Source organism: Mytilus trossulus, chromosome 14, assembly GCF_036588685.1.
Source record: "Mytilus trossulus isolate FHL-02 chromosome 14, PNRI_Mtr1.1.1.hap1, whole genome shotgun sequence".
Lineage (NCBI taxonomy): Eukaryota > Metazoa > Mollusca > Bivalvia > Mytilida > Mytilidae > Mytilus > Mytilus trossulus.
The window spans coordinates 12,476,041-12,500,486 of NC_086386.1; the positions used below are offsets into that span (position 1 = coordinate 12,476,041).

Below are 24,446 nucleotides of genomic sequence, written 5' to 3' on the forward strand. Positions count from 1 at the left end.
ATTACATGATTGTTTTGGGTGAAACGGCATCATATAACTATAAATATGGTTACACGAAATTGCACTTACATGATTGTAAAATATTAGAAGCTAAATTAAAGAAAGCGATGTACATTACTACTGAAGTGTAAATGTTATATTTAAGCAAGGCAATCTTGAATGGTTGCAAGAATATTGTACTAGTTACAAGAATGAACTACTTTTTTATTCATAATTTTTATTAATAATGAAATCAAATGCATGACCATCATGTATAGAGATAATGTTTATATACACGTGTTACTTATGCTGCCTTTCTTGATAACTGTATTAATTTGAAACCTATTTTGGATATATAAGATTATTACTTAAACGAAAATTGATTTTTGAAAAGCACTCGAATTTCTAAAGTTCTGTTCTAATGCAAATAAACATACATGGCATATCTTCCAGTTCAAAAGGTTCAGCAAAATAATTGTAAAATAGTTGAATACTGTATCTGATAATAAGTATAAAAAGGACAATGAAAATACAAATTACTGTTTGTAAGTTAAGTGCGTTATTTGAAGAGAAAAAAACAACAATACACGAAATAAAATGTGAATTCAGGTAAGTTTACAGATTTCCGAACGAGAAAAATAAAATCCTCAAAATGCTAGTTGTCATTCTTCTAATACAATTCAATGGTTCTTAAGAAAACAACCCTGTTATCATTGGTATGACGATTTAGAATGGATATTTACAATAATAATGTTATATAGGATATGATAACGATAATTGATTGCATACATTCCCTGAGAATTCTGTTTCAATACATTTCACAGTATCATTAGATATTTAGTTCTTCACATGAAGACCTATTGTACACAAGCAGACACATTTTTTGCTTGAGAATAATACAACATGTTTCACCTCAATTCTGACAACTAACAATTTCCATCAACTCTCAGACACGCTTACATTTAAAGACATTCCTCTGCCATATATCTCTAAATTTTAGTATCCATTCAATAAACTTTAAACAATTATAGCACACCATTAGCATGATGATGAGTTCAATGTTTATAAACTGTATTCCTGTCTAGCTCTTTACTTTTCCCCCTCATCAGTGGGTACTCTAGTTGGTTTATGTGATCGACTGTAACTCGCACTATATTCCACGTTTTTGTCTGTTACAGGGTTAGAAGGCGATCTGTATTGTCCTTTACCAGTATCATAACTAAAAAGAAAAATGTTTTTGAAATACGTTAAAAAGACCCATACATTATTTTCAAACTAACATTCCTTAGAACTTAATATTTTACATGAGTCAAGAAAGAAATTCATATATCTAGATTGGACGTGTATGCGAATTACTGTATTCAGGAAAGCCAATTGGACGCCCCACTTAAGAGCATTTTTTTGGGGGGGGGGGGGGGGGGGGCTACCTAGCGATAACCATACTTCTAGACACCACTCAACCAAAGATTTAGATAGGGAAAATAGAATCTAGAAATTTTGGAAATATTACTTTCATTAAACCTTTTACGGAATTATGTGAACTTTTAACCTATTGGGTTAATTGAGCGTTACTGATGACTCTTTTCTGGACAAAACGCAGTTCTGGCGTACACACATTAATCTTGGCATCTATGATGAGTTTATCACTCTTTCAACTGCTTTCTCAGGGTGATTTTGAAAGGATGCGATAATGTAACCGAATAAGAACAACAACACTCATCCAGAAAGGAACAACTATTTTGCATCGAACTTAAAAATGATTGTGTTAATCTACTATGCAAATACAATTTAACAAACTGTTTAACACAGTTTATGTCTGTTTTGTATTCCTTCTCAGCGTTTTTGGAAGCGAATAGTTAACACCTTTTTTAAAATATGAACTTAGTTTATGTCAGCAACACATGCGTGGTGATAGTGTACTATTGTTTTTCTGTTTGTTTTTTTCATTTTTAGCCATGGCGTTGTCAGTTTGTTTTAGATTTACGAGTTTGACTGTCCCTTTGGTGTCTTTCGTCCCTCTTTTAAATGTATTGAAGATACATAAAATATTCCAGTCTAATCTAGCATAGAGTGTTGCATAATATTTTACTTGTATAAACACGCGTAAGACCTATTTTTTTCATCCGTGCAGACGTATCTTTTGTGATATCTATTAGTATTTTATGTATATTACTGTTTCGCCAAACCATGCAAACGGAGTCTAAAAGGATATTGAAATATATAATCATCAAATGCCCATTAAAGACGAAATATAAGGTTTCGTCTGAAAATATCATATAACACATACACGATCATCAACACATTTGGCACCCGAGAATAGATAGAAATAGCTACGACTGAAACTAAAAAGTAACGTCTGCAACTAAACCAACATATGAAAAATAAGATTTGTATATGAATTATTTTCGGAAAAGACAGACAAGGAAAGTGTAATGTTGCAACATGCAGTCGGCCATTGTCTATTTAACAATACCAAACTCCAAATAGTCTCTACACAATAAACGTTGTCAGTTGATAAAAAAAGAAAAATCAGTACATAATTCTTTAAATCAAAAAAAAAATATGACGAACGACAACCCAAGGTTTATGTCACACGACAGACACATAAAACAATTTTGGAGTTCAATTATATTTATTTTATTTTTTTTTAGATCCCACCCTTTTCAATCTTAGTTTTATAAACATTTTCTATTATTCGTATGTCATGTTTTCATAGGAAGATCATTTGTTACTATTATTGCCATTTGATTAGGTTCTGTCCGTTTTGTATTTCCTCGCAGTTCAGTATTTTGTGATTTTACTTTTTATCAACACACATTTAAATATTTTGAGATATTTGCATGCTTACCTTCTAGACCTACGAAATGTTTTAAATAAAACAACAATAACTACAAAAACAACAACAGCAATAACAACAGCAACAACTATTCCAATTATCATACCGGTATCGGCTTCGTCAACTGTTTCTGCAATGCAATTAAATACTGTCAATATATGTTTGAAGAAGGATGGTTAAGCCCAAAAGTCGGCCTGATAGCTATCTCAAACTATTTTTTATCATATTTACAAATAATTATTTGTTCCACATTTCTTTAAAGTCATATGAAACGAGTAACTGGTGAACGAAACAAGCAATTAAAAAAAAGTAAATTTCTTCTAAATGTGGACAAACTAAAGAATTTTCTTCAGACAAAGTATATGTACATAGTTACGTTTAATAATGAAAAATTTCCAATTTTGTTGACCCCATATATACCGTGTTAGGTCACTAGCACACTATGTAACTAATATTTTTTTTCTATCATTGTGTAGATATAGGCATATTACAGCAAATCTACTGGCTAACAAGATATTTCAACAAAAAATGTTAGACATTGCCTTTACTGTCATTGACGGATTTTAAGCTGTTGAATAACTTTGCTGAACGCTTTTGGTAATTTTATTGTGACATAAAAACAATTGTTCTAGATGAAAAAACTAATTCTTCGAACCCAAGTACGGCTCCTATGGATCTCCATTTTAATACAAAATGTAAATAATCCTGTATAACACTTATTATGATTGTTGCGATTGTTTTCTGGTGTGTGGAGTGTTACAGAAGTAACCGATTAACCACTTTTTTTTTATATTCGTTTAAAGATAATATTCATTATAATATATTCTTTTTGTCATATTTTGTTTCTTGCAATGATACCTTGATAAAAGTACTTATTATAACGATGCTTTAGATATATTTGGTGTATACAATATTACCTTTATTAATAATTACCTGAACATTTGGCATTAACCGAGGGAGACCATGTCTGAGTATTTTTGCCGGTCTGTGAACATCTGTACGTTTTGTCGTCGCCCTGTAAATGTCCCTCTCTACAACTCTCTATTGTAACGGTCTGTCCGAGTGAGTAATTCGTGTTGCTCTTTATACTTTTAGGAATATTTAGTAGTCCACAAGTCCTAACTGCAATTTACAAATAATTTAGATTTAGCTGAACACTTTCAAAAACAAATTAACTATTTTATTTGACAACCATGTAATCAATCTTTATTCTACATGCATTTTACACTTTTTGGCAAGGCCTGATATTTTCATTAAGAGTTACAAACACCTGAAAAAGTTGATGAAAATAATTATGATACCTATTGTAAATGTATATAGGAGCAGAATGTCTTTTAACATAATCAAATATATAAGTGGACCATGCACATAGATTATACAATCGAACTGAAACATTCACATAGTGTTGTCAATTTATTTTCGATTTATAAGTTTGACTGTCCTTTTGGTATCTTTTGTCTCTCTTTTGAAAGTATTCAAAAACAATGCACTACAATGCAAAATAAAAAAAGCAGAACTCAATAAAAACTGACAAAATCAAACACTTGGTACATGTACGTGCATGTCTAAAGGAAAATGATGAGTTAAAGCCAGTTTTATAGCTAGCTTAACCTTTCACTTATATGACAGATGCTTGTAGTTTGTTATATTTACAAAAAATGGACAAGTAACACGAACAGACATAAAAGGCTAACGCGACAATAATACTGAGGATTGGAACATTCCAGCCATAAATGTGTAAGCATACATCGCAGCCATACGATTCAACCGACTAAAACAATTCAAACAATAAAGTTGAGAATGGAAATTTGGAATATTTCAAAGAGACAACATAAATCTAACAAAGACGTAAACAGTACACATGGTGTAGCTGAAACTTTTGAATGTGTGATATCATAAATGTTGCCTTATGACGTGAACATTAAGCGAGGACGTCTGAAATATCCAGTTATTGCGGAGAAAAGCGATTAAATGTATCATGCCAATACTTGTAATTTCCTTTTCGTGAAAATGAAAAAGGCGAGTTGATACATATATTGTGTTTTAATATCTTCATTTTGCTGATTTGTTTTCTATCAATCGATTTGCGCCCGATTTAAACTTAAAGGAAACAGTATTTTACCGCTGTTTGAAAGTCATTAATCGTTTAAGAAAAAAAACCAGATCCAGGTTACAAACTAAAACCGAGGGAACCATATCAAATATATGAGGAGAACAACGACACAACAGAAACACAACACAAAAATTAAGCACACAGAAACAAACTAAAATAATATAACAATGGCCATTTTCCGGACTTGGTACAGAAGATTTTAAGACAAAATGGTGGGTTGCACCTGGTTTTGTGGTACCCAAACCTTCCGCTTTTATGGCAATGTTAAGTATAAAATTAAAATGACAACATTACATGACAGCTCAAGTTTATATTTACCTGGAGCTAAGAAACGTCGTAGCTCATGGATTCTCATTGACATTAGTTTAGTTTTCATTGCTATATCCTTGTCACCAGTAGCTTTATAGTCAAACATACAAGGCTTATTGTTGTGACAATCTTGTAGCGCTTGTCTCTTCGGTTGTTCTATTGAACAAATTGGTGGATTATAACTTGGATCGACGTACATTGGTAAAACACTTTCGTCTCTTTGTGCTGCCCCTATAAACGACATTAGCGATTGTATATATGTATATATGAGCTAGTATGCAATGATAAAGGTACAGAACAACGAGCATTATATATACCATTGACAAATTTAATAAACAGGCCTCGTTTAGTGTAGAACTTCTTTAGCGCTTTGTTTCCTTCGAGTGTTATGTTTTTAGTATTATCTTAAAATTGTTTTTATTTGTTACAGTTTTATATAAAGCCCCATATATGCAATTTAGTTTTTTAAAATGAGTTGTATTTGTGAAGAAGATAAACATCGGATAGGAGTAAGGACAAAATGACTTATCATATACGTACATGGATATTTGAACAGCTGATAAAGCGTTAAATCATCAAATGAGTGATTATCAATCTGTGCAGCAACGGTATAGTTGACATTAAGAAGGTCATCTGTGGCATTTCCATTAAAGTTTCCTAGAAGACCTTGTACTTTCCCCTGAAATATATCAAATTTGTTATATAAAACATTGAAATGAACTTGTTGATAAATATTCCGTATCAACTTCTCAAATAATACACGATGGTCTTGATGTATAGATTCTGCGTACTGATGTTGTGTATCATCTTAACAACATGTTTTATTGTTCTTTTATTTGTTTTTGTTCTATTATTAAGATTACTTTTACTGTTGAATGGTTTTATGTGATATCCGTTTGACGTGGCTCGGTACTTATACATCTCGTCAATGTGTTTGTATTGGCTTTCATTTTTTGGTGATTTGTTTTGTATATGTGACTCTTTGTATTTCTTTTGTGCTTATAACGTGACTCTGTACTTTAAAAGATCCCGTCAGTATGATATTTGTCTATAATATGTCATTATGATATATTTCTATTATGAATTACTTTATACGTTGAACCACAAACGTCAAAATCAATCAATGGCGTAGTGGAATTGACAATTTTTGGATTCTCATAAATTCTATGTATAACTTTTGAACTAGTTTGAATCTCGGTCTATTTCTGTAATTTATTCTTACATACTTTTGATTTTTTTAACTCTGTATGCGTACATTGCCTATGAAAAAAGTTTAAAATTGTTTGTATGCACATTGAACATCAAATTTATGTGACGTATATAATTTTTCTAACGTCAGACACTCAAATCAGTCCATGTGTTCTTAGACAGTAGATGTTATTGTGTCCTGTTAAATTGATCCCTTTAAAAAGTTTTGGATTCTCATATATTCTATGTATAATTTTTGGACTAGTTTGAATCTCGGTCTATTTCTGTAATTTATTCTTACATACATTTGATTTTTTAACCCTGTATGCGTACATTGCCTATGTAAATTTTAAAATTGTTTGTATGCACATTGAACGACAAATTTATGTGACGTATATAATTTTTCTGACGTCGGACACTCAAGTAGATCCATGTGTTCGTGGATAGGTTTTTGTGTCCTGTTAAATTGTTCCTTTTAAAAGTTTTGGATTCTCATAAATTCTATGTATAACTTTTGGACTAGTTTGATTTCTGTAATTTATTCTTACATACTTTTGATTTTTTAACCCTGTCTGCGCTCATTGCCTATGTAAAATTTAAAATTGTTTATAATCCAGGTACTTTGGATAACTATTGTATGCACATTGAACGACAAATTTATGTGACGTATATAATTTTTCTGACGTCAGACACTCAAATCAATCCATGTGTTCGTAGATAGTAGATGTTGTTGTGTCCTGTTAAATTGTTATACGATGATGACTGATGTTCCCATATTTTGACTATTTTATTGATTGTGACTGTTTATTTAACGCATCATGTAAATGTAACGGAATTTGATGAGACTGTTATTAAAGTGAGAGGGTTAGCGCTATAGAACCAGGTTTAATCCACCATTTTCTACATTTGAAAATGCCTGTACCAAGTCAGGAATATGACAGTTCTTGTCCTTTCGTTTTTGATGCGTTTTGTTTTTTGATTTTGCCATGTGATTATGGACTTTCCTAATTGATTTTCCTCTGAGTTCAGTATTTTTGTGATTTTACTTTTTGATGTGGGATATATGCAGTTGTAGTCTGTGGTCTATTAGTAGACACAAATATTACATCACTTGGTTCGTTTTTGGATTCCTTAAATTATTTTATAAAAGTTTGACACAATATTTTCAATAATAACGACTTCCCGGATACTGAATAATGTTGATGTTTTGGTAGAAAAGAATATGTTCTATTTTTCTATTTACATTCTAAATGTTACGTTACTTTGACAAATATGTTTTATATACCTGAAGTGATGGAGGTGCTATAATTACAACACATAATGTCCGGTCACAATCAGCTACTTGTATTGCAAGTCCATCCTGTAGAATAACAGTGAAGTTTGATTCCATACCTGTCTCATCTGTATTCGCCACGATAAAAGCTTAAAAGGTAAACGATGATAAAATTGCTAGTAGTTTAAATAATAACGACAAAAGAAACATGTTTAGTAATTCATTTATTTATACAATGCAAGCATTTTAAGTTTAAGCTATATTTAATATGACCAGGTTATGGGTACCATTAAATACGATACACATACATTAGAAAACAACTTAACAATATTTCAGTGTAGATGGATTTAGTAACTGAATTAGTATCTATCTATTTTCTGTAATGAGGCCGAAGATATGATAAGATTTTTTTTGCCATTGCATTTCAAAGATTTGACAGTTTCGTTTATGCATATATTGCTATGATGGTCAGCTCGCAAATTCTTTTCAAATTTGATTACTACACGGCCTTTCATATAATTTGACAGATGGAAATATAATAATAGCATTAAACATATACTCACATTTAAAGTCTTGCCAGTATGATTGTTTATTATCGAAGAAATGATATTGCTGATTAACCAGGACGTCAATTTTACGTGCACTCCTATCTGCAGTTGGCAATTTTAGTCTTATTTCTACAGTCTCAGTAGATCCACCAAGAACAACACGAATTCCTACATTGGTTAACATGACAGACGTATTTCCCGTTTCACCTTAATAAAAAGTAGCATATAATAGTTTATGTTAAAACTATTATTTTGATTTCTTTGAAAATTGAAAAAATAAATGGATTACAATATTGCATTTCTCTCGTAGCTAAAACTTTTTACAAAGCAATCTCCTTTTTGAATAACTTTACATTGATAAATGTGCCTATTGTTGATATATTTTGCAGAAGTTATTCTTAGACAATGTTAGATGAGTAAGTCCAATTTCTTAAGGATTGTATAATATCTTCAAAATGTACCTTTACAAATCTTCTAAGTTGGGCAATGTTACTGGACAATAATCGCATGTGACATTCAGTCACATGTTTCTCATTCTAACAGATCGGCAATGGAATAATCAAAACGCATTAACGTTCACAAATTAGTGTCATTAGGCAGTGTCAATTCTAACCTAACCATGCTAACCTTTGTTAGATATTTTTGGGGATTTTACTGTTTTTCCCCACATCCAAAACAATCTTATTGTGGACTAGATCTGGTATAAATGATCCTAATGTTCAAAAAACAAATTGCTTAGTTCCCGAATGTATATGATTTAAATACTTAGTGGAAATAATAAAGTAAACTCGTATACACATATATTGTATTATACTGCAATCAGCTAGTTTACTGTACAGATAAAGCTATACGTATAAACGTTAGCTTTATACGTCAATGACCCCAACTGACCTATAAACCCCGCCTCCTTATTGTATTTCATCAACAACATCACGTCGCGACCATGACAACGTAAAGTAACAATGGTCAAACTTTTTTCAATTTAAACTTTTATGTCTTCAAATTGGTTATTTATATATCATGTTTATCAAATGTTATTAATTAAGTTCATTTTCCCTTTCTAATTCCTTAATACGCAAATGTCTTACCACCTGGACTACGCTCATAGGGAAATACCCCAAAATGGTACCTCAAGAGGGAAATTTCAAACACTTTTTTTAACAATTTTTGTTACATGTTTTTTTCATTTTTCATTTTTTTTTCCCGATTTCAGTATAAAAACAATATACGTATAGTGTCTTGAAATATGAAATTTATTTGTATTCGGCACGAAACGGGAAAATGCTCGGTAGAACCTCGCATTTTCCCGTTTCTAAGCCTCATACAAATAAATTTCATATTTCAAGACACTATACGTATATTGTCTAACTATTTGCCTTTAAAGGTAGCATGTTCATTGAAGGCTCTGTATATAGATTTGTAGAAGTTTTCATTGTGAACAATACTGATATGAAATTATCACAGATTTAAAAAAAAAAACCAATATTTGAAATTAAAAGAGAGGCAGAAGAAAACCATACAAACTTCCAAACTCGTTAGCCGAAAATAAAATGTCAACGCCTTTGACAAAAAACGAAACAGACCATAAAACTAACAACAGTATACACGTTTGAAATCAAAAGACTGAGAAACACGAAACTAATAAACAAACCGGGATAATCTCCACGTGAAGTAACGTAAATTGAAAGCTGACACATTGATAGAAAATTTGCCTAGAATTTACAATTGAATCTTTAATTGTTAAACTTTAAGGATCATTGTAGTCCGGCGGCTTTGTGAAAAATTGTGCACATCCTGTTACAAGCATGAAATTTGGCATAGACCTTCCTCAACTATTACTCTTTAATTACAGATAGGGAGGCATTTGAAAAAAAAATGTCTCACTTCCGGTAAAATCCAAAATGGCGGACGTCATACTTAAATCAGCCCAATATCGAGGGCTAGCGTGTAAAAATGTCCTATTATCATGCTACTATCATAATATTTGGTACATACCTTTGTTTTTTTACTACTTTTGGATAAATTAAATAGATAAGATGTCTTCAGAACCCCCACTTCCGGTTAAAATCCAATATGGCGGCCATTGTACTAAAATAAGCTTATTTTTTAGGGAGGGTAATTGAAATGTGTTTTAACGTATTGCTACTATAAATACATTGTGTATGAACCTTATTTTGTAGCTTCTGATGGAGACAATGTATAAGAATTATGTCTTAAAAATCCTTACTTCCAGAAGTATCCAAAATGGCGGACAGAGAAATATCAATTTTTTATTCAAATTTTCAACTTTTTTCAAAATGTTAAGAAAATTATTTTATTTTGTGCTGGTCATTAAACTTTTGGCTTTAAGTTATCCCCAAAACCACTTATTCTAGCATGTTGAAAATGCTAAGATATAAAGTTAACACTTCTGGTTAAAATATGACGTAAATTTCAAAGATGAGTCCTCAATCTATTTCTTCAATGTAGAGTTTTTATTGTATTGATTTTGGTTGTATAATTATAAACTTACCAACAATTTTTGGGAAAACATTTTCATAAAATCGACCTTGAACTGTGACAACACTAGTATCCGGTAACGTAGTCTTTAATAATAGGAAATCACCATGACCACACATACGTTGGTGCATCCCATCAAATGTTTCAATATGACCTTGACCGAACAGCATCGCTGTAAATGAATCAGAAAAGATAAACCCTATAAATAATTTCTATAGTTTAATTAATCCCATAACAGAGGGTAAAGGATCTTATTTAACCCGCAACAATCAGTTTGTGTATCAACAATTTAGACATAGGAATATTCTACTTTTTTAAATGACAGATGTGAAAGTTCAGTGTTTAAATGGTAAAGACAAGACAGATTGGTATTGGCTAAAAAACAAAAATACAAAAACAAAATTAAATTCATATGTGTAGCAATATTTTAACATGTTTTTACCCGGTGTTGGTGGATTATATCCTTTACAGTCACGGGTTGACCGCTGGTCCATGTAATAATCACATTTCCTATAATCATTCCACAAACAACATTGATAGAACGTTACAACATCTTTAACCCAGTGGGACATGTCGGGAACAAGTCCGGTTTTACCATAAGGATAAGCACCGGCAGCATGGCTTCTATCTGGCGTACTGCCTTGAAAGCTATCAGATGAATATCTGAGATTGCCGCCAGCATCATAACAACACTGGTTTCCAGCACCGGTTTGTCTAATGGAAAATAAAATCAGTTTTAATATAGTTATTATATCAAGAAAAGAGTTTAACAGAGAAAGAACACGTTTCAATTTTGTTAAAAACGTTTTACATTTTAATGTCGGGATACAAAAGATAATTTGACGCCGGTTATTTGTTTTATATATTTTTTTATCATGGGTTCCATTTTTAGATTGCTCAAATGCATACAAATATAAGGACATCCATTGCCGGATTGGTGCTTGAATGAACAGCATGATGGATGCCATATCAAGTGGCTTAGCTGCACCTTCCGGAGCACTGAAGGTTACGAATTTAGTTGGGCTCGTGTAAGAAGTTTAGGTTTAAGTTTAAAGTTGTGTCATAATTTATAAATTGTAATTTTGGCAGTTGAGTTGTCTGTTTTAGGTGTAATACCACCATTTATTTTCCCCTATTAGTCTTTGTTAAATTTGCACTTTTCAAAAAATTGTGCAGAATTTATCTGTGTTTCAAATAAAGAAATACTTGGCATGAGTAAAGTTTTATCCTGTCCAGTTCTATAGAAAAATGTTCACATAACATTTCATTGCATGTAAGAAAATAACCATCATTTGAAGTTAACCATTCAAATTTCTCCCCTTATGCTATATGTGTACAAGGTTTAGTCACCATGTAACCTCCAGATTACAACATTTTTGTATAGAAATCACAAATAAAAGATAATGGTGTTTTGAAATACCCAAGACATATGTTTATGACACAGAAATAGTTTTACTGCAATAAAATGTAGGTTTAATTACCTACAACGGTCAAATTCAAGGGAATATTTTTTAGACCTACTTTCGTATGCAACCGGGTGTGACGTACCATGATTTGGTGGTATTACACCTTTAATGATAATAACATAATAAGGCAGCAACAAACCACTATATCAAGAAAAATAGTGTCACACATTGTACATTCGTCATTTTCATTTTATTAATTTGGTAGAGAGTCTTTCGTCCGAAAATACCGTACTTTATTATATAAAATATACATACGAAGGGTGAACAGATCGGACACAATGGACAGATCCCTCGTGAAATCTACATTTAGTGGTTCTATTATCATAAAGGTAACATCCGAAATCAGCATGAAAGTTTCCTACATCACTAAGTGCTTGTACCAGTGTGCATGGACATCTCACAACGTTGTTCAGCCAACTCATATCTTGTCTGTCCTGATCATACCAAGTCTTACATTTTTGGCTCGGCCAATTCTCTCCCAGATTCATTACCATGGCGTTGTTTACAAAAAAGCCAAGGGTTATAGTTTTACTGACTATGAATCTAAAAAATACAATATGTTTGTATAAGCTTTTTAGAAGTTTCCTGTACGGTCAAGGTTGCAAGTTTTATTCGTAATGGAATGGCCAAATAGAACATCTCAGTCTATTATAAACCATTGAAACATATTCAAGATGTAGACCAAACGTATTTACTATTTCACAAATAAAATGAGACGTAATTCTACAACTGCAAAACTACTTTCTTTAATACTTGGCCACAAAGATATATCCTCTTTATTCGCTGCCATTTCCAGGGCAATTAGACCAATCCACCATCGCCAAAGAAATATAAGATAGTGTTTCATCAATCGACATACGAAATAAAATGTTTCTTTTAATGTGAGTCATTGAAGATTTCTTCCACTTTGCTTTATTATTTTTATCAAAAAAGAAAGATTGAAACGATGTACTGTTATATTGCTTCATACCTGTAGAATTTTGCCTGTTTTATATCTTGTAATTCCATCATAACAATTCCAATTTCATACTCATCACAAACAGAACCTATACAATTTATGTCATTGGTTTGAATTGTAAACTGCCCGGCTGATGCACGAACAGTTCCCATACTTCTCAGATTTGCCCAGGTTATCTGAAGTGTCAAAATATACCATCAGACATAATTTCAATATCCGATTGCTTAAATAGTTTCACGACTAAAAGTCCGTATCTTTCAGCGATATGCATACCTTTTTCGTTTTTCTGTTCACTTTAGGAAGCACCCCTTAATAAGGTTATGAAATTAATGAAAATAAAAAAAAACCTCATGATCCCCAATCCGGTCATCCAACAAGTTGCATGTCCAATAATAAAATGTGTGCATCACGTCACCATCTTCAACAGCTAGTACATGACAAATGAATGATATCAAAATATATTTGACTAAACGTTTCTGGCATATTCTGCTAAATTGTTCGTTTGGAAAACACACGAGAACAAGAACACAGAAAAAAATATAAAGCATTAAAAAAGACATGCTGTAACAAAAAGAGTAAAAAGGTCACATGTCATGACTCACCCCGTTGCTATCTTCTTTATAACCCATCAAAGAAATATTGACATTTGCATATTCATTATCTGTCAGCAAAGTACTGTTCCAATGCAATGACAGCTGTGTTGTGGCAGTCTCGTTCCATCCCTGTCCCTTTCCCATGTATGGTAAATGTAATTTCTCACCCTTTGATACTCTCCCAGGATGAACTGTAAAACAAATGTAAGTGACTTATTCAAACAGAAAAAAAAACGTTCATGTATTATGTTTTGAAATCCTCATGACTATATAAAGGAAGAAAAGGTATATGATTCATATAAATTACTCAAACTATTCTGTAATAAAGCAAACTTTCGCCAAGTTAAGAAAGGTGTGTTTGGACTGAGATTTGTCTGAATTTGGTAACTGTCCTTATAAATAATTAACCACACAATCCTAATATACTTACCACGTAGATTTGTGTTTTTTTACGATCCGAATGAATATGTAAATAATATGAAACCGACTTTCTATATAATAAAATAATAGCCAGGATTATGATATTGGTGAATACTTATAGTGATTAAAAAGTAAAATAACAAGAAATACCGAACTCCAAAAAAATGTAAATCAGAAGTTCCTTATTGAATCTCAAAATCTAAAGCTGAAACACTTCAAACAAATCCATTACAACTGACAGTTGCTACTTTTATACCGTTACCTTTATTTTCGTTTCACATGCTTTTGTCCGCTTAATAACACATCCCTGGTGACAATATTTTTTTTGAGTTTCGTTGATATATATGTATTATAATTGAATCATTGTTTTCTAATAACATACCTATCAATATTTGAGTTTTATGTGAATATTGTCTGTTGTTGATTGACATTTCTACAGATACCCATCCACGGACAGACATCCTCGGGACAGAACATCGAGCTTTCATAGAATTAATCTTATAACCATATGTGACCAAACCGTTGTCCCCTCCAAATCTACACTTAACATGTGTGGTGAGATCGTTGAATTGCATACATGGACCAGATACATCCAGCATTTTACCACCAAGCATCCCGGCAAATGTTGGATAAATGTTTAGGACACCTTCAAATATAACATAATTTATATAAATATATTTATTAAAAAAAAGTGAAATTATATATATTGGAAAATTTTGAATTTGAGTCTTCATTTCCAAATTGTAACCTGTTTTGATTTATAACAAAAAGTATGTCGGGAAATGTTACATATGAGTGAAAACAAAATATATCTTCAAGTCGAAAAAAGGAAGATGTGGTATGATTGACAATGAGACAATTCTCAAAAGACACCAGATGGCAAAGAGATTAACAATTATTGGTCACCGTACGGCCTTTCACAACAAGCAAAACAATACTGCATAGTCGGCCATAAAAGCCCCAAAATGACTAATGTAAAAAAAAATTAACGAGAAAACTAACGGCATAATTTATGTACCAAAAATGAACGAAAATATGTTATACATCAACAAACGACAACCATTGAATAGCAGGCTCATGACTTGGGACAAGCACATACATACAGAATGTGGCGGAGTTAAACATGATAGCGGGATCCAAATCATCTCCCTTATCTTGGATAGTGGTGTAACTGTGCAACATAAGAACGAAATATAAAAATCAGTTGAAAAATGCTTAACTCATCAGATGGATATTAAAAGAAATACATCTAACAAAAACAGTGATTTCTTTGGTAAAAAAAAGGAAATATTCAATAAATATGAAACAAGATAGCTTAACACAAACAGCTAAGCAGTTACTCTTTGCAAACTATATAGCTACTTAATAAACACAAAAGTCTAAAATAGTCTGTGACACCGTGTTTACTTTGATTCAAATTGTGTTTTTGGAACCACTACCATTATTTAAAAATTCATGTTTGTATAAAAGATTGGCTTCACTACAGACATTCTCTTTCCGGTGACCAGGGTAATATACAGGGATGCTAACATAATCTAGATCTGAACCCATGCTACTGTGATATCGTGACAAACCCTCCTGATTTGTGTCTAGAAAGTGGGTTAGGTCACCCTACCAACAAGGCTATATGTAATATAATAATGAAATAAATATATTACCATCACGTTTAACGTTAGAGCATCCCCCATGTTGTATTTGTTCTCCATCTATTCTGTAGATATACCTCCCCTTTGTATCACTTCCTTGATAACTCAAGGTGTATTTCAATTGCTCAGCGTTTAATGCGGTTGTGTATCCCCTTCCTTCACCAGCGTTAAAACCGGACTACAAAAGAAAATCAAAAGTGTGTTGTCTACTTCTATCATGTTTCCTTTCTTTTGTGGTAATTGTAACAGTAATTTATACTAAACCATATGAAAAACATCACGTCTTTCGCTCCCTTACTACTACAAAATACATATGAGAAAAAGTATATGGAAAAAAAAGAATAACATAGAGGTAATCAAAATACCCGAATCATAAAATGACCAATACGTATATTGATGCAACTCATCAAATGTGAAAGATACAATGTAAATATGCTGGTTATACTTATAATGGAGGCGTGATGAGATGATTGAAGTTGACAATGTTCTGCCGGATAATACAATTATGTACTTTATTGCAACAACTTTGTCGACAAATTGTAGGTACTCCTATTGGCACTTATTGTGCCTCTTTAATAGCAGACTTGTTTTTGTACTGTTATGCCGAAATTTACCCAAATAAATCAAATGTAAATGGTAATAAATTTCTGCACACATCCAAATTCCGATGAATTAAGTGTAAAGACGTCACTTAGTCATGTTATTTTTAGTCTAGACATTTTGAATTTAGTCTATACATTTTGAATTTAGTCTATACATTTTGAATTTAGTCTATACAATTAATGGTTATAATTTCTCACCTGTGTAAATTTGTCTGTTGTTATATCCATCTTCACATAATTGAATATAGCAAAACTGGAAGTACCATCGGTCAACATTGCCAATTGGAATGTATTATTCTGAAAAAAAACATTGTATCATTTACTTATCAACTACATCCTCAATAATATCTAATAAGGAGCACTTCAAGTCTCGTTCTTTAGAAAAAAAAATTGAAGTATCCAAAAGAAAATATAGTCAACGCCATTTCGAATACAAAATAGATCAAAAGACAAACAATTTACAGTTTACAAAACACAACGATGATGTTGATTTAACTGATTCTGAGACTATAACTTTTGAATAACGCATTCGCTTATAATTTTATACTTGTTTGCAAAAGAAAACATCTCCTGGGTAGGGGGTCTATGTTTCCTGTTGATAAAAACCTACTGAAAAAATTGTATTAACTTTTTGCCACCCCATTTTTATCAATTTGTGTCAAAGAATCAAAATTACTGTCATATCTTGAAAAATACAAAACATGAGTTAAATTTGCTGTGTGTTGACATGAAACAGTTTGTTCTGCCTACCACTTTATGTCTTTTTGCAAAATATTTAAATATAAAAAAGAAGTTCTGGTATGATTGCCAATAAAACAACTGTCCACAAGACACCAAAATGAGACAGACATTAATAACTATAGGTCACCATACGATCTTCAACAAAGAGCAAATCCCATACCGCATCGGTCACTTTAAAAAGGACAATTGTGTGACTCCGTTTGTTTAAGTAGTCCAATGCACTAACCACTACACCATGGCTCTCTCGTGGGTAAAGAACAGAGTTTGTAACTTACCTTGCAAGGATTACAACTGTTCAGAACGGCGGTTTTAGAAATGACTTCCTTCCACGTGACTACCAAGGCATAGGAAGCCTCGAACTGGTTTTTTAACCCCACCATAGATTCCTGGATGATAGAGGAGTAGTTTGATAACTCCCCTGCAGGTATATCAGATCCTTCTCTGTATAAAACCTGACCAGTGTACGGCATCCCATTTATTTTTGAACCAATGTCTTGTGCAGGAAAATAATATGGTGCAACAAAAGCTGGGTCTGCCTGGGTTAAAGTTTCAGTGAATATTTCTGTTTGGTGCAAAGTCCCTGGTACAAATCCAACAAGACCATCTTTAGATACCTGCATTCAAATAGATTCATAAAAAATATAAACAAAGTATGCAATATTTCTCCCTCTATAACGTACTCCTATATATATTTTGTATTTTTTATTTGATATTTTTTATTTAAATATTGGAAAAATCGGGAGATTCGGACGTAAAACAATATGAACCCAAACACATTCAGTTCATGTACAAAGTCTTGTTTGCTGGACTATTTGTTGTTCGTATTGTTTTTGATTTCTGTATTTGTACGTCTAATTTATTTATAAAATTATGTGTTCTTTGTATATGTATGTTGTACTGCCCAATAATTGATAGTTCCTGTTATCCTTTTCGTCTCATATAAAGTAGAAGACAAAGAAAAGACAAACACTTACTAATTGTACTCTATCTTTAATTTTTCTCAATCTTAACAAAAGATAGCTCTGTCAGTCTTTTTTCTCGGAGGGGTCTAAATATTACAAAACATTACCCTGAAATTGTCTCTTTTTGAAAAAAATCAGATCATATAGACTTGTGTTGTATCAATATTTTTAAGAATTATCCTATTGTGACAAAATAGGAAATATTGTATATAAATTATTTACCATAGCGGTACATATATCTCTTTCTAAAAGGTATAGTAATGTTACATACATAGAGTTTTGTGTAGATAGTCCCCATGAACGGAATGTTGACGTTAGACGGCAGTGTGACCTCGTGATTTGTATTGTCTTCATTTCTAGTCACAGGCTGGCCAGTTTGTGGAAATATTTCTTCATCGCCTTTTGAAACTGCAATATAAGTTATGTTAGCATCAACACAAACATTTTATTTGACTGGTTTTATACGTTTATCCACTTATTGAAATTCTGATTAAAAGTGCATTGACAAAAGAGGTTAAATAAAATAATGAATCACCCTAACTGCAAACCAAAATAATCACTCAACGAATTATATATGCAATAAATGTACGTAACATTATATTTCACCTGGTCGTAGATAGCGGATATAAAACAGTGAGACAAGTGACCAGATAACGAGGATATAAAACCTCAGGTCGCCTTCAACAATGAGCAGCAAACTCCAGACCGTTTGGTAAGCTGCAGTGTGCACCTGTCATAATACAGGAACCTCTTATTTAGTGGTTGTCGTTGATGTGGTTCATAAGTGTTTCTTTGTTTCTCGTTTTTCTTTATGTAGATTAGACCTTTGTTTTTTTCCTTTGAAATGTTTTAGTTACAAGCTCCGTTTTGAAGGTCGTATTTTGACATAATACTTACTTTTTTCTACTTTTGATATATTGTGATTTGGACGGCGTTATCTCATTAGAACTCATACCACATCTACTTATTTCTATTTAAGAAAACAAGACATGCAAACGTGTGACGTAATGGAAAAGAGAAAAACAATGGCCTGATTTATTAAAAAAATAAATAATACAAAACAAGAATGACAACAAGATCAACGACAATCACTGAAACACAAGCTTCTAACTTGGTACAGGCATTTGAAGAACCCGGTCAAGATTAACGACAATCATTGAAACATAAGCATCTTACTCAGTACAGGCATTTAAAGAATGGAGGGGGTCAATATCAACGACAATCACTGAAACACAAGCTTCTTACTTGGTACAGGCATTTAAAGAATGGAAAAAAGGGGGGTCAAGATCAACAACAATCACTGAAACATAAGCATCTAACTCAGTACAGGCATTTAAAGAATGAAGGGGTCAAGATCAACGACAATCACTGAAACATAAGTATCTTACTTTGTACAGGCATAAAAGAAAATATACAGAATAAGTATTGAATGTATGTATGCTTTCTATGCCTCTTAACCTGGGAAATTGATGAGATAGCAGAACATAATAGGAAACCATACAAATTAGACGGGAAAAGCTTAATCATAATTAAGAAAAAAATATGTTATCTAGAACAGTTTTTAATCACTTGCAATATGTAACTCGTAATTTATATGAAAAGCACTAGATTATAGATACAACAATGGTATGGTAAGGTATAAGACAAGAAGAGTATAGAATGGTATGGTAAGGTATAAGACAACGGTTTATAGCCATTTATTTACGAAAATGCATTTATTGTATTAAGTAATGACTATGAAGTGCTATTCAGTATATCAATAATATATTCTTATACTTTACCTAGATAAAACCGGAAATTAATTTCAAACTTTATCTATCGAAAGTTATAAATCAATTCAGGAATGAAACGGTCTGAACTGTCCAATAGTTTGAAATATAACAATTTTCATATATTAGAAAAAGTTAAAAGCCATTTTCTTTCTATGCAAAACATACACTCTTTGTTTCGGAGGATGTCCTCATTTATCTTTATCCAAATCAAACTAATTTGCAAAGCATATACCTATAAAATTTACTGTGTTTATTCGTCCTACTGGAGTGTTAGCTACACCAATCAATCAACCTATAACATTTACTGTGTTTAAGGTGGTATGGGTGTCTTTCGCCATCTTGGATTGTACAAAACAGAGAATCTAAGGTCCATATGTTCTATCAAGTTAGCAAAATTTGATGCAGGAATGCAGAAATTTAATGTGAATTTTCATTTAAAAGAACCAATTTATAAGAATATAACTTAGAAATATTAATATTTTTACAAGTGTAGATTAATTTGGTTGTTTTTGAATATTTTCAAATTGGCATTTTAAGGGGAGGTAACTCTATAACAGTGCATTTTCTGAAGGACTCTACATGAAATTTTCCTATTTTGATTTTTAGCCGGAATAAACGTACGGTGACCCTATCTTTTCTTTTGATATTCTCAAAGCATTGTCTGAAAGCAATCTTTTCCTAATTAGTTTTACAATTCTATCATTTTGTTTAGTTTCTATTCACAAAATGGTGCTTTTTCCTGTATAATCCATACAAAATTTGTCATTTTGTCACAACCTGTAGCTTGAGAAAATGCACGGTGACCTATCTTTTTTATAATATTTTTGATCATGTATCAATAGATACTACATTTTGACAAAGTATTAACAAATTCTATCATTTTTATTTTAGACTCCCATACCACCTTAATTAATCGTTCTAAATGTGCATGAAATATTTGCCACTGGAGTGTAAGCTAAACCAATCAATCAACCTATAACATTTACTTTGTTTATTCATCCTAAATGTGCATGAAATATTTGCCACTGGAGTGCCGGTAAGCTTAAATAATCAACCAATTGAATATACCTATATTTTGACACACAGTATATATACATTATATAGCAAATTATCAGGAGATTACGATGCTAGTTTATGAATGTTATTCGATCAATAAAAGATTATTGATTAATAACATTTTAATCCATTTTATTACCAAACAAACGCTCATATTTATAGATAACTGGTCAAGGCCTGATCTCTAATAACTCCCACATACGTGCTCATGAACCGTAGGATACAAGTCTAATTTCAACTTAATAATCATTCAGCAAATTATGAAAGAGCATCACGATTATTCTATTTTATTCTTATTAATTATAAATATTCTGGTCAAGGTGCAAATTAAAAACGGGATAGTAATGACACTGATTAGAAGTTATAACGTTAATGAACCTCACAGGGACAAAGTGTAACAGTAATGAACATGATTAAAAACATCACATTAAAGAAAAAGCATCAGCAATGAAGCCAATTAAGAATGTCTCAGGTGTGAATCAGATGACGTGAGTTCGGTGACCAACATTGCTTAACGTCATATCAACCGTTTATTGAAATGTACTCTATGCACTTATGTACTTATGTGTCGACCGACAAATTGTGAAAACATTAACAAGTACCAACTTAACTGTACTAGATGGGAATTCGACAATAAATGTCTCTTTATTGATACTCAAGGCAAAACATTGGAAAATGTAAAAACTTGTTTAAAAATTTAACAAGTTGTAAATCTTAAAGGACACAAAGGATATCCAAAGCTGGACAAGAAAAATATTACATGCATGTTTAAGGGGGTAGACCTTGGTTCAGGGAGATAACTCTTTAAATCAGTTAAGCGTTTGTAAAAGTCAAGTTCATCAATGTATTTTAAGCATTTACCTGAAACAGATTGAAAATAATCTATGTAACCTAGAAGCTTAGAATATAATTTTGAAAATGGTTGACATAAACGAACTGATGATTTTAAGAGCTATTTCCCTTAACCTAGGTCTACCTCCTTAAGACGAAGGCAAATTACCAATAACACAATATGTGTAACAGGGGTAGTTCTGAATGAAGGTCGGGATATTTGTAATGGTACTGGACTTTTGGACCGCTCACATAATTGATGCAATGTTTATAAACGCACAGAGAGCGTGGGTGGCACTATCCATATACGAGGCACAGGATGTAATGTCCCCCTGAAAAATTTATAACCAGACGTGGCTGCATATTTATACATTCTACACAGCCAAATCGACGCCTGGCAAGGCTCGTATTGCCTGTCTGATTATCATTGCATAATTTACTTCACAAATACAAGTTCTGTTTTTATTTGAACAGAATGAATATTTAAACATCAGGGGTGACTTGGGTATGGACATTTTGGTCGCTTTCGGTCTTTTTCCAAACGGATTTAAACTCTTAACTTAACTGGACGTCCTTTCGGCTATGCGAGATGTAAAAAAATCGTAGTCGGCTTATCGTGTCGAGATATTGACACGCTCTATGCTATTATAAACCTACAACTTCTCTTAGAGAGGACCGTAAGAGGTCACGTTTGTTTTCTCTCCATATCTCGCAAACCGTTTAATTATTTGGTTATAGTAAAAAAAACTTCTGACAATCACCCTGGAAGACTCTCTTTACGGGACGAACCTAGTGTTAAGGATGAAGTAAGGTGAGGGTTTGTGAAAATAAAAAAAATCAAGAATTTAAATTGATACTATAAGTTAGAAGTGCATTACTTAGGAATGGAATTAGCTAAAAACATTGATAAGTCATGGAGCTCCTTTTTCGAGAAATATGATTTTTAAAATATGGGGGGAAAAAGCTGACTCTGACATTTACCTTATATTGGTATTATTTTAGTCTCAATCAAAAGAAAAATTAATAATAAAAAAAATTAAGAATGGAAATGGGGAATGTGCCAAAGAGACAACAACCCGACCATAGAGCACACGGCTTAAATCTGCTTAAATTTTGGCAAATGACCCTCTATGAACTATTAATCTTATATGAAAAGATAAATGGGTGTTATGGGGCAAAATATTTTACATTGTATTGTAAGGAGTCCGAACATTTGGATTGTGCTCATGACTGAAACGTTTGCCGCTGAATGTTAGGTAAATTGTAATCAATCAAAAAACAAAATATCAGAAATAGTTTGAATAAATTTCATATTTGAATTACTTTCGTTTTAATAATTAAATCAAATTTTATCTGATAAACTGTATAAAAATAAATATATAGTGAGTATCTATAATTTGTAGCAACTAATGTTGTTTGCATGTATATTGTTTATTGATAGTTGGCCTTTATCGGAAATTTAGGGGAGACATTATCATTTTCGAAAAAGAAAGGGAGCAAAAGATTACGTTGAACTTTATTTTGAAATAAAAAAAAAACCATAACGACCTGTTTTAATATTCATTCACAGAATTTAAATCACGCTATTTATAGAAGTATATTGGGTATCAGAAGGAACTAGTTGGGGGGAATATAAAAAGCTGAACAGAAAAAAAAAGAAAGAAAAATAATTGTTTGGTGGATGGTATATAGAATGTTTTAGATTATGTCTGTGCTGACCAATCTAGTTTTCTGTGTAACGGTTTGTGAACTTCATAGTTTTTGGTCTTCTTTAGTATTTGTAATGATGTATGAATTACTTAAACTTCGAATGAATTATTGCCAGTTTTGTATGGTTATTTATTGTTTGTATATTTAAAACGATACAAAAAATTCCAAACGAACAATCTATTTGAAAGTTGTATTCTATTTCAGCACTTAACCCTTTTATGTTTCATATACTCTTTAGATTTGATGCCACTTTTATGCGAAATGATCATACTTTTTTTTAAATAACATAAGGACCTGTGAATTGATTTTAATTGTAAAATAAATATGTGAATAAAATTGAGAATGAAAATGGGGAATATGTCAAAAAGACATCAACCGGACCAAAGAGCCAAAGGACAACAATGGGTCTTCAATGCAGCGAGAAACTCCCACGTTACGGAGGTGTGCTTCATCTGGCCACCTTAACAAAATTGTGTACTAAGTCTAGTTTAGTAATAATGGACGTCATACATAACTCCGAAACATACACAAGAAACCACAATCAAAATTCATAGAAGACTAACAAAGGTCATAGTCTCATGGCGATTAATTTATTTGTCTACCAGTTGTAATGCAATATCTCTTTGCATTGACAGTGTATCCTACTTACCATGTGCCTTTTAAAAACAACTGATACACCATGGTACAGGATTACATAGATTGACAATAAGTATGTTAACATACTATTTATGATATTATAGTCCAATTATTTTTGCACCCTCTTAAGATATGACCTTCAAATATGCAGAACGAATAATAAAACAAATAACTTACTTGATAAGAAGAAAACAAATACAAAAACAATCCTAGTCAAATAAATTTGTATTTCCATGGCCATTTTCCGGTCAAACACTAGACCTCGTTGTCATCGTGGTGATAAAAGAATTAGATAGTGCTATCTATTT

General features: G+C 32.0%; 1 protein-coding gene across 1 annotated transcript; it reads right to left on the reverse strand.

The window, feature by feature from the left end:
• Positions 1-779: 779 nt before the first annotated feature.
• On the reverse strand, positions 780-24,446 carry LOC134696202 (sushi domain-containing protein 2-like). Its single transcript, XM_063557869.1, has 18 exons — positions 24,316-24,446; positions 18,405-18,541; positions 17,447-17,785; positions 16,629-16,727; positions 15,841-16,006; positions 14,565-14,828; positions 13,772-13,953; positions 13,182-13,345; positions 12,467-12,754; positions 11,188-11,459; positions 10,759-10,917; positions 8,262-8,453; positions 7,711-7,847; positions 5,778-5,916; positions 5,247-5,468; positions 3,749-3,937; positions 2,828-2,945; positions 780-1,198 (listed from the first exon to the last, which is right to left on the reverse strand). The coding sequence occupies exons 1-18, from the start codon at positions 24,377-24,379 to the stop codon at positions 1,069-1,071; spliced, it is 3,261 nt and encodes a 1,086-aa protein (XP_063413939.1). The 5' UTR covers positions 24,380-24,446; the 3' UTR covers positions 780-1,068.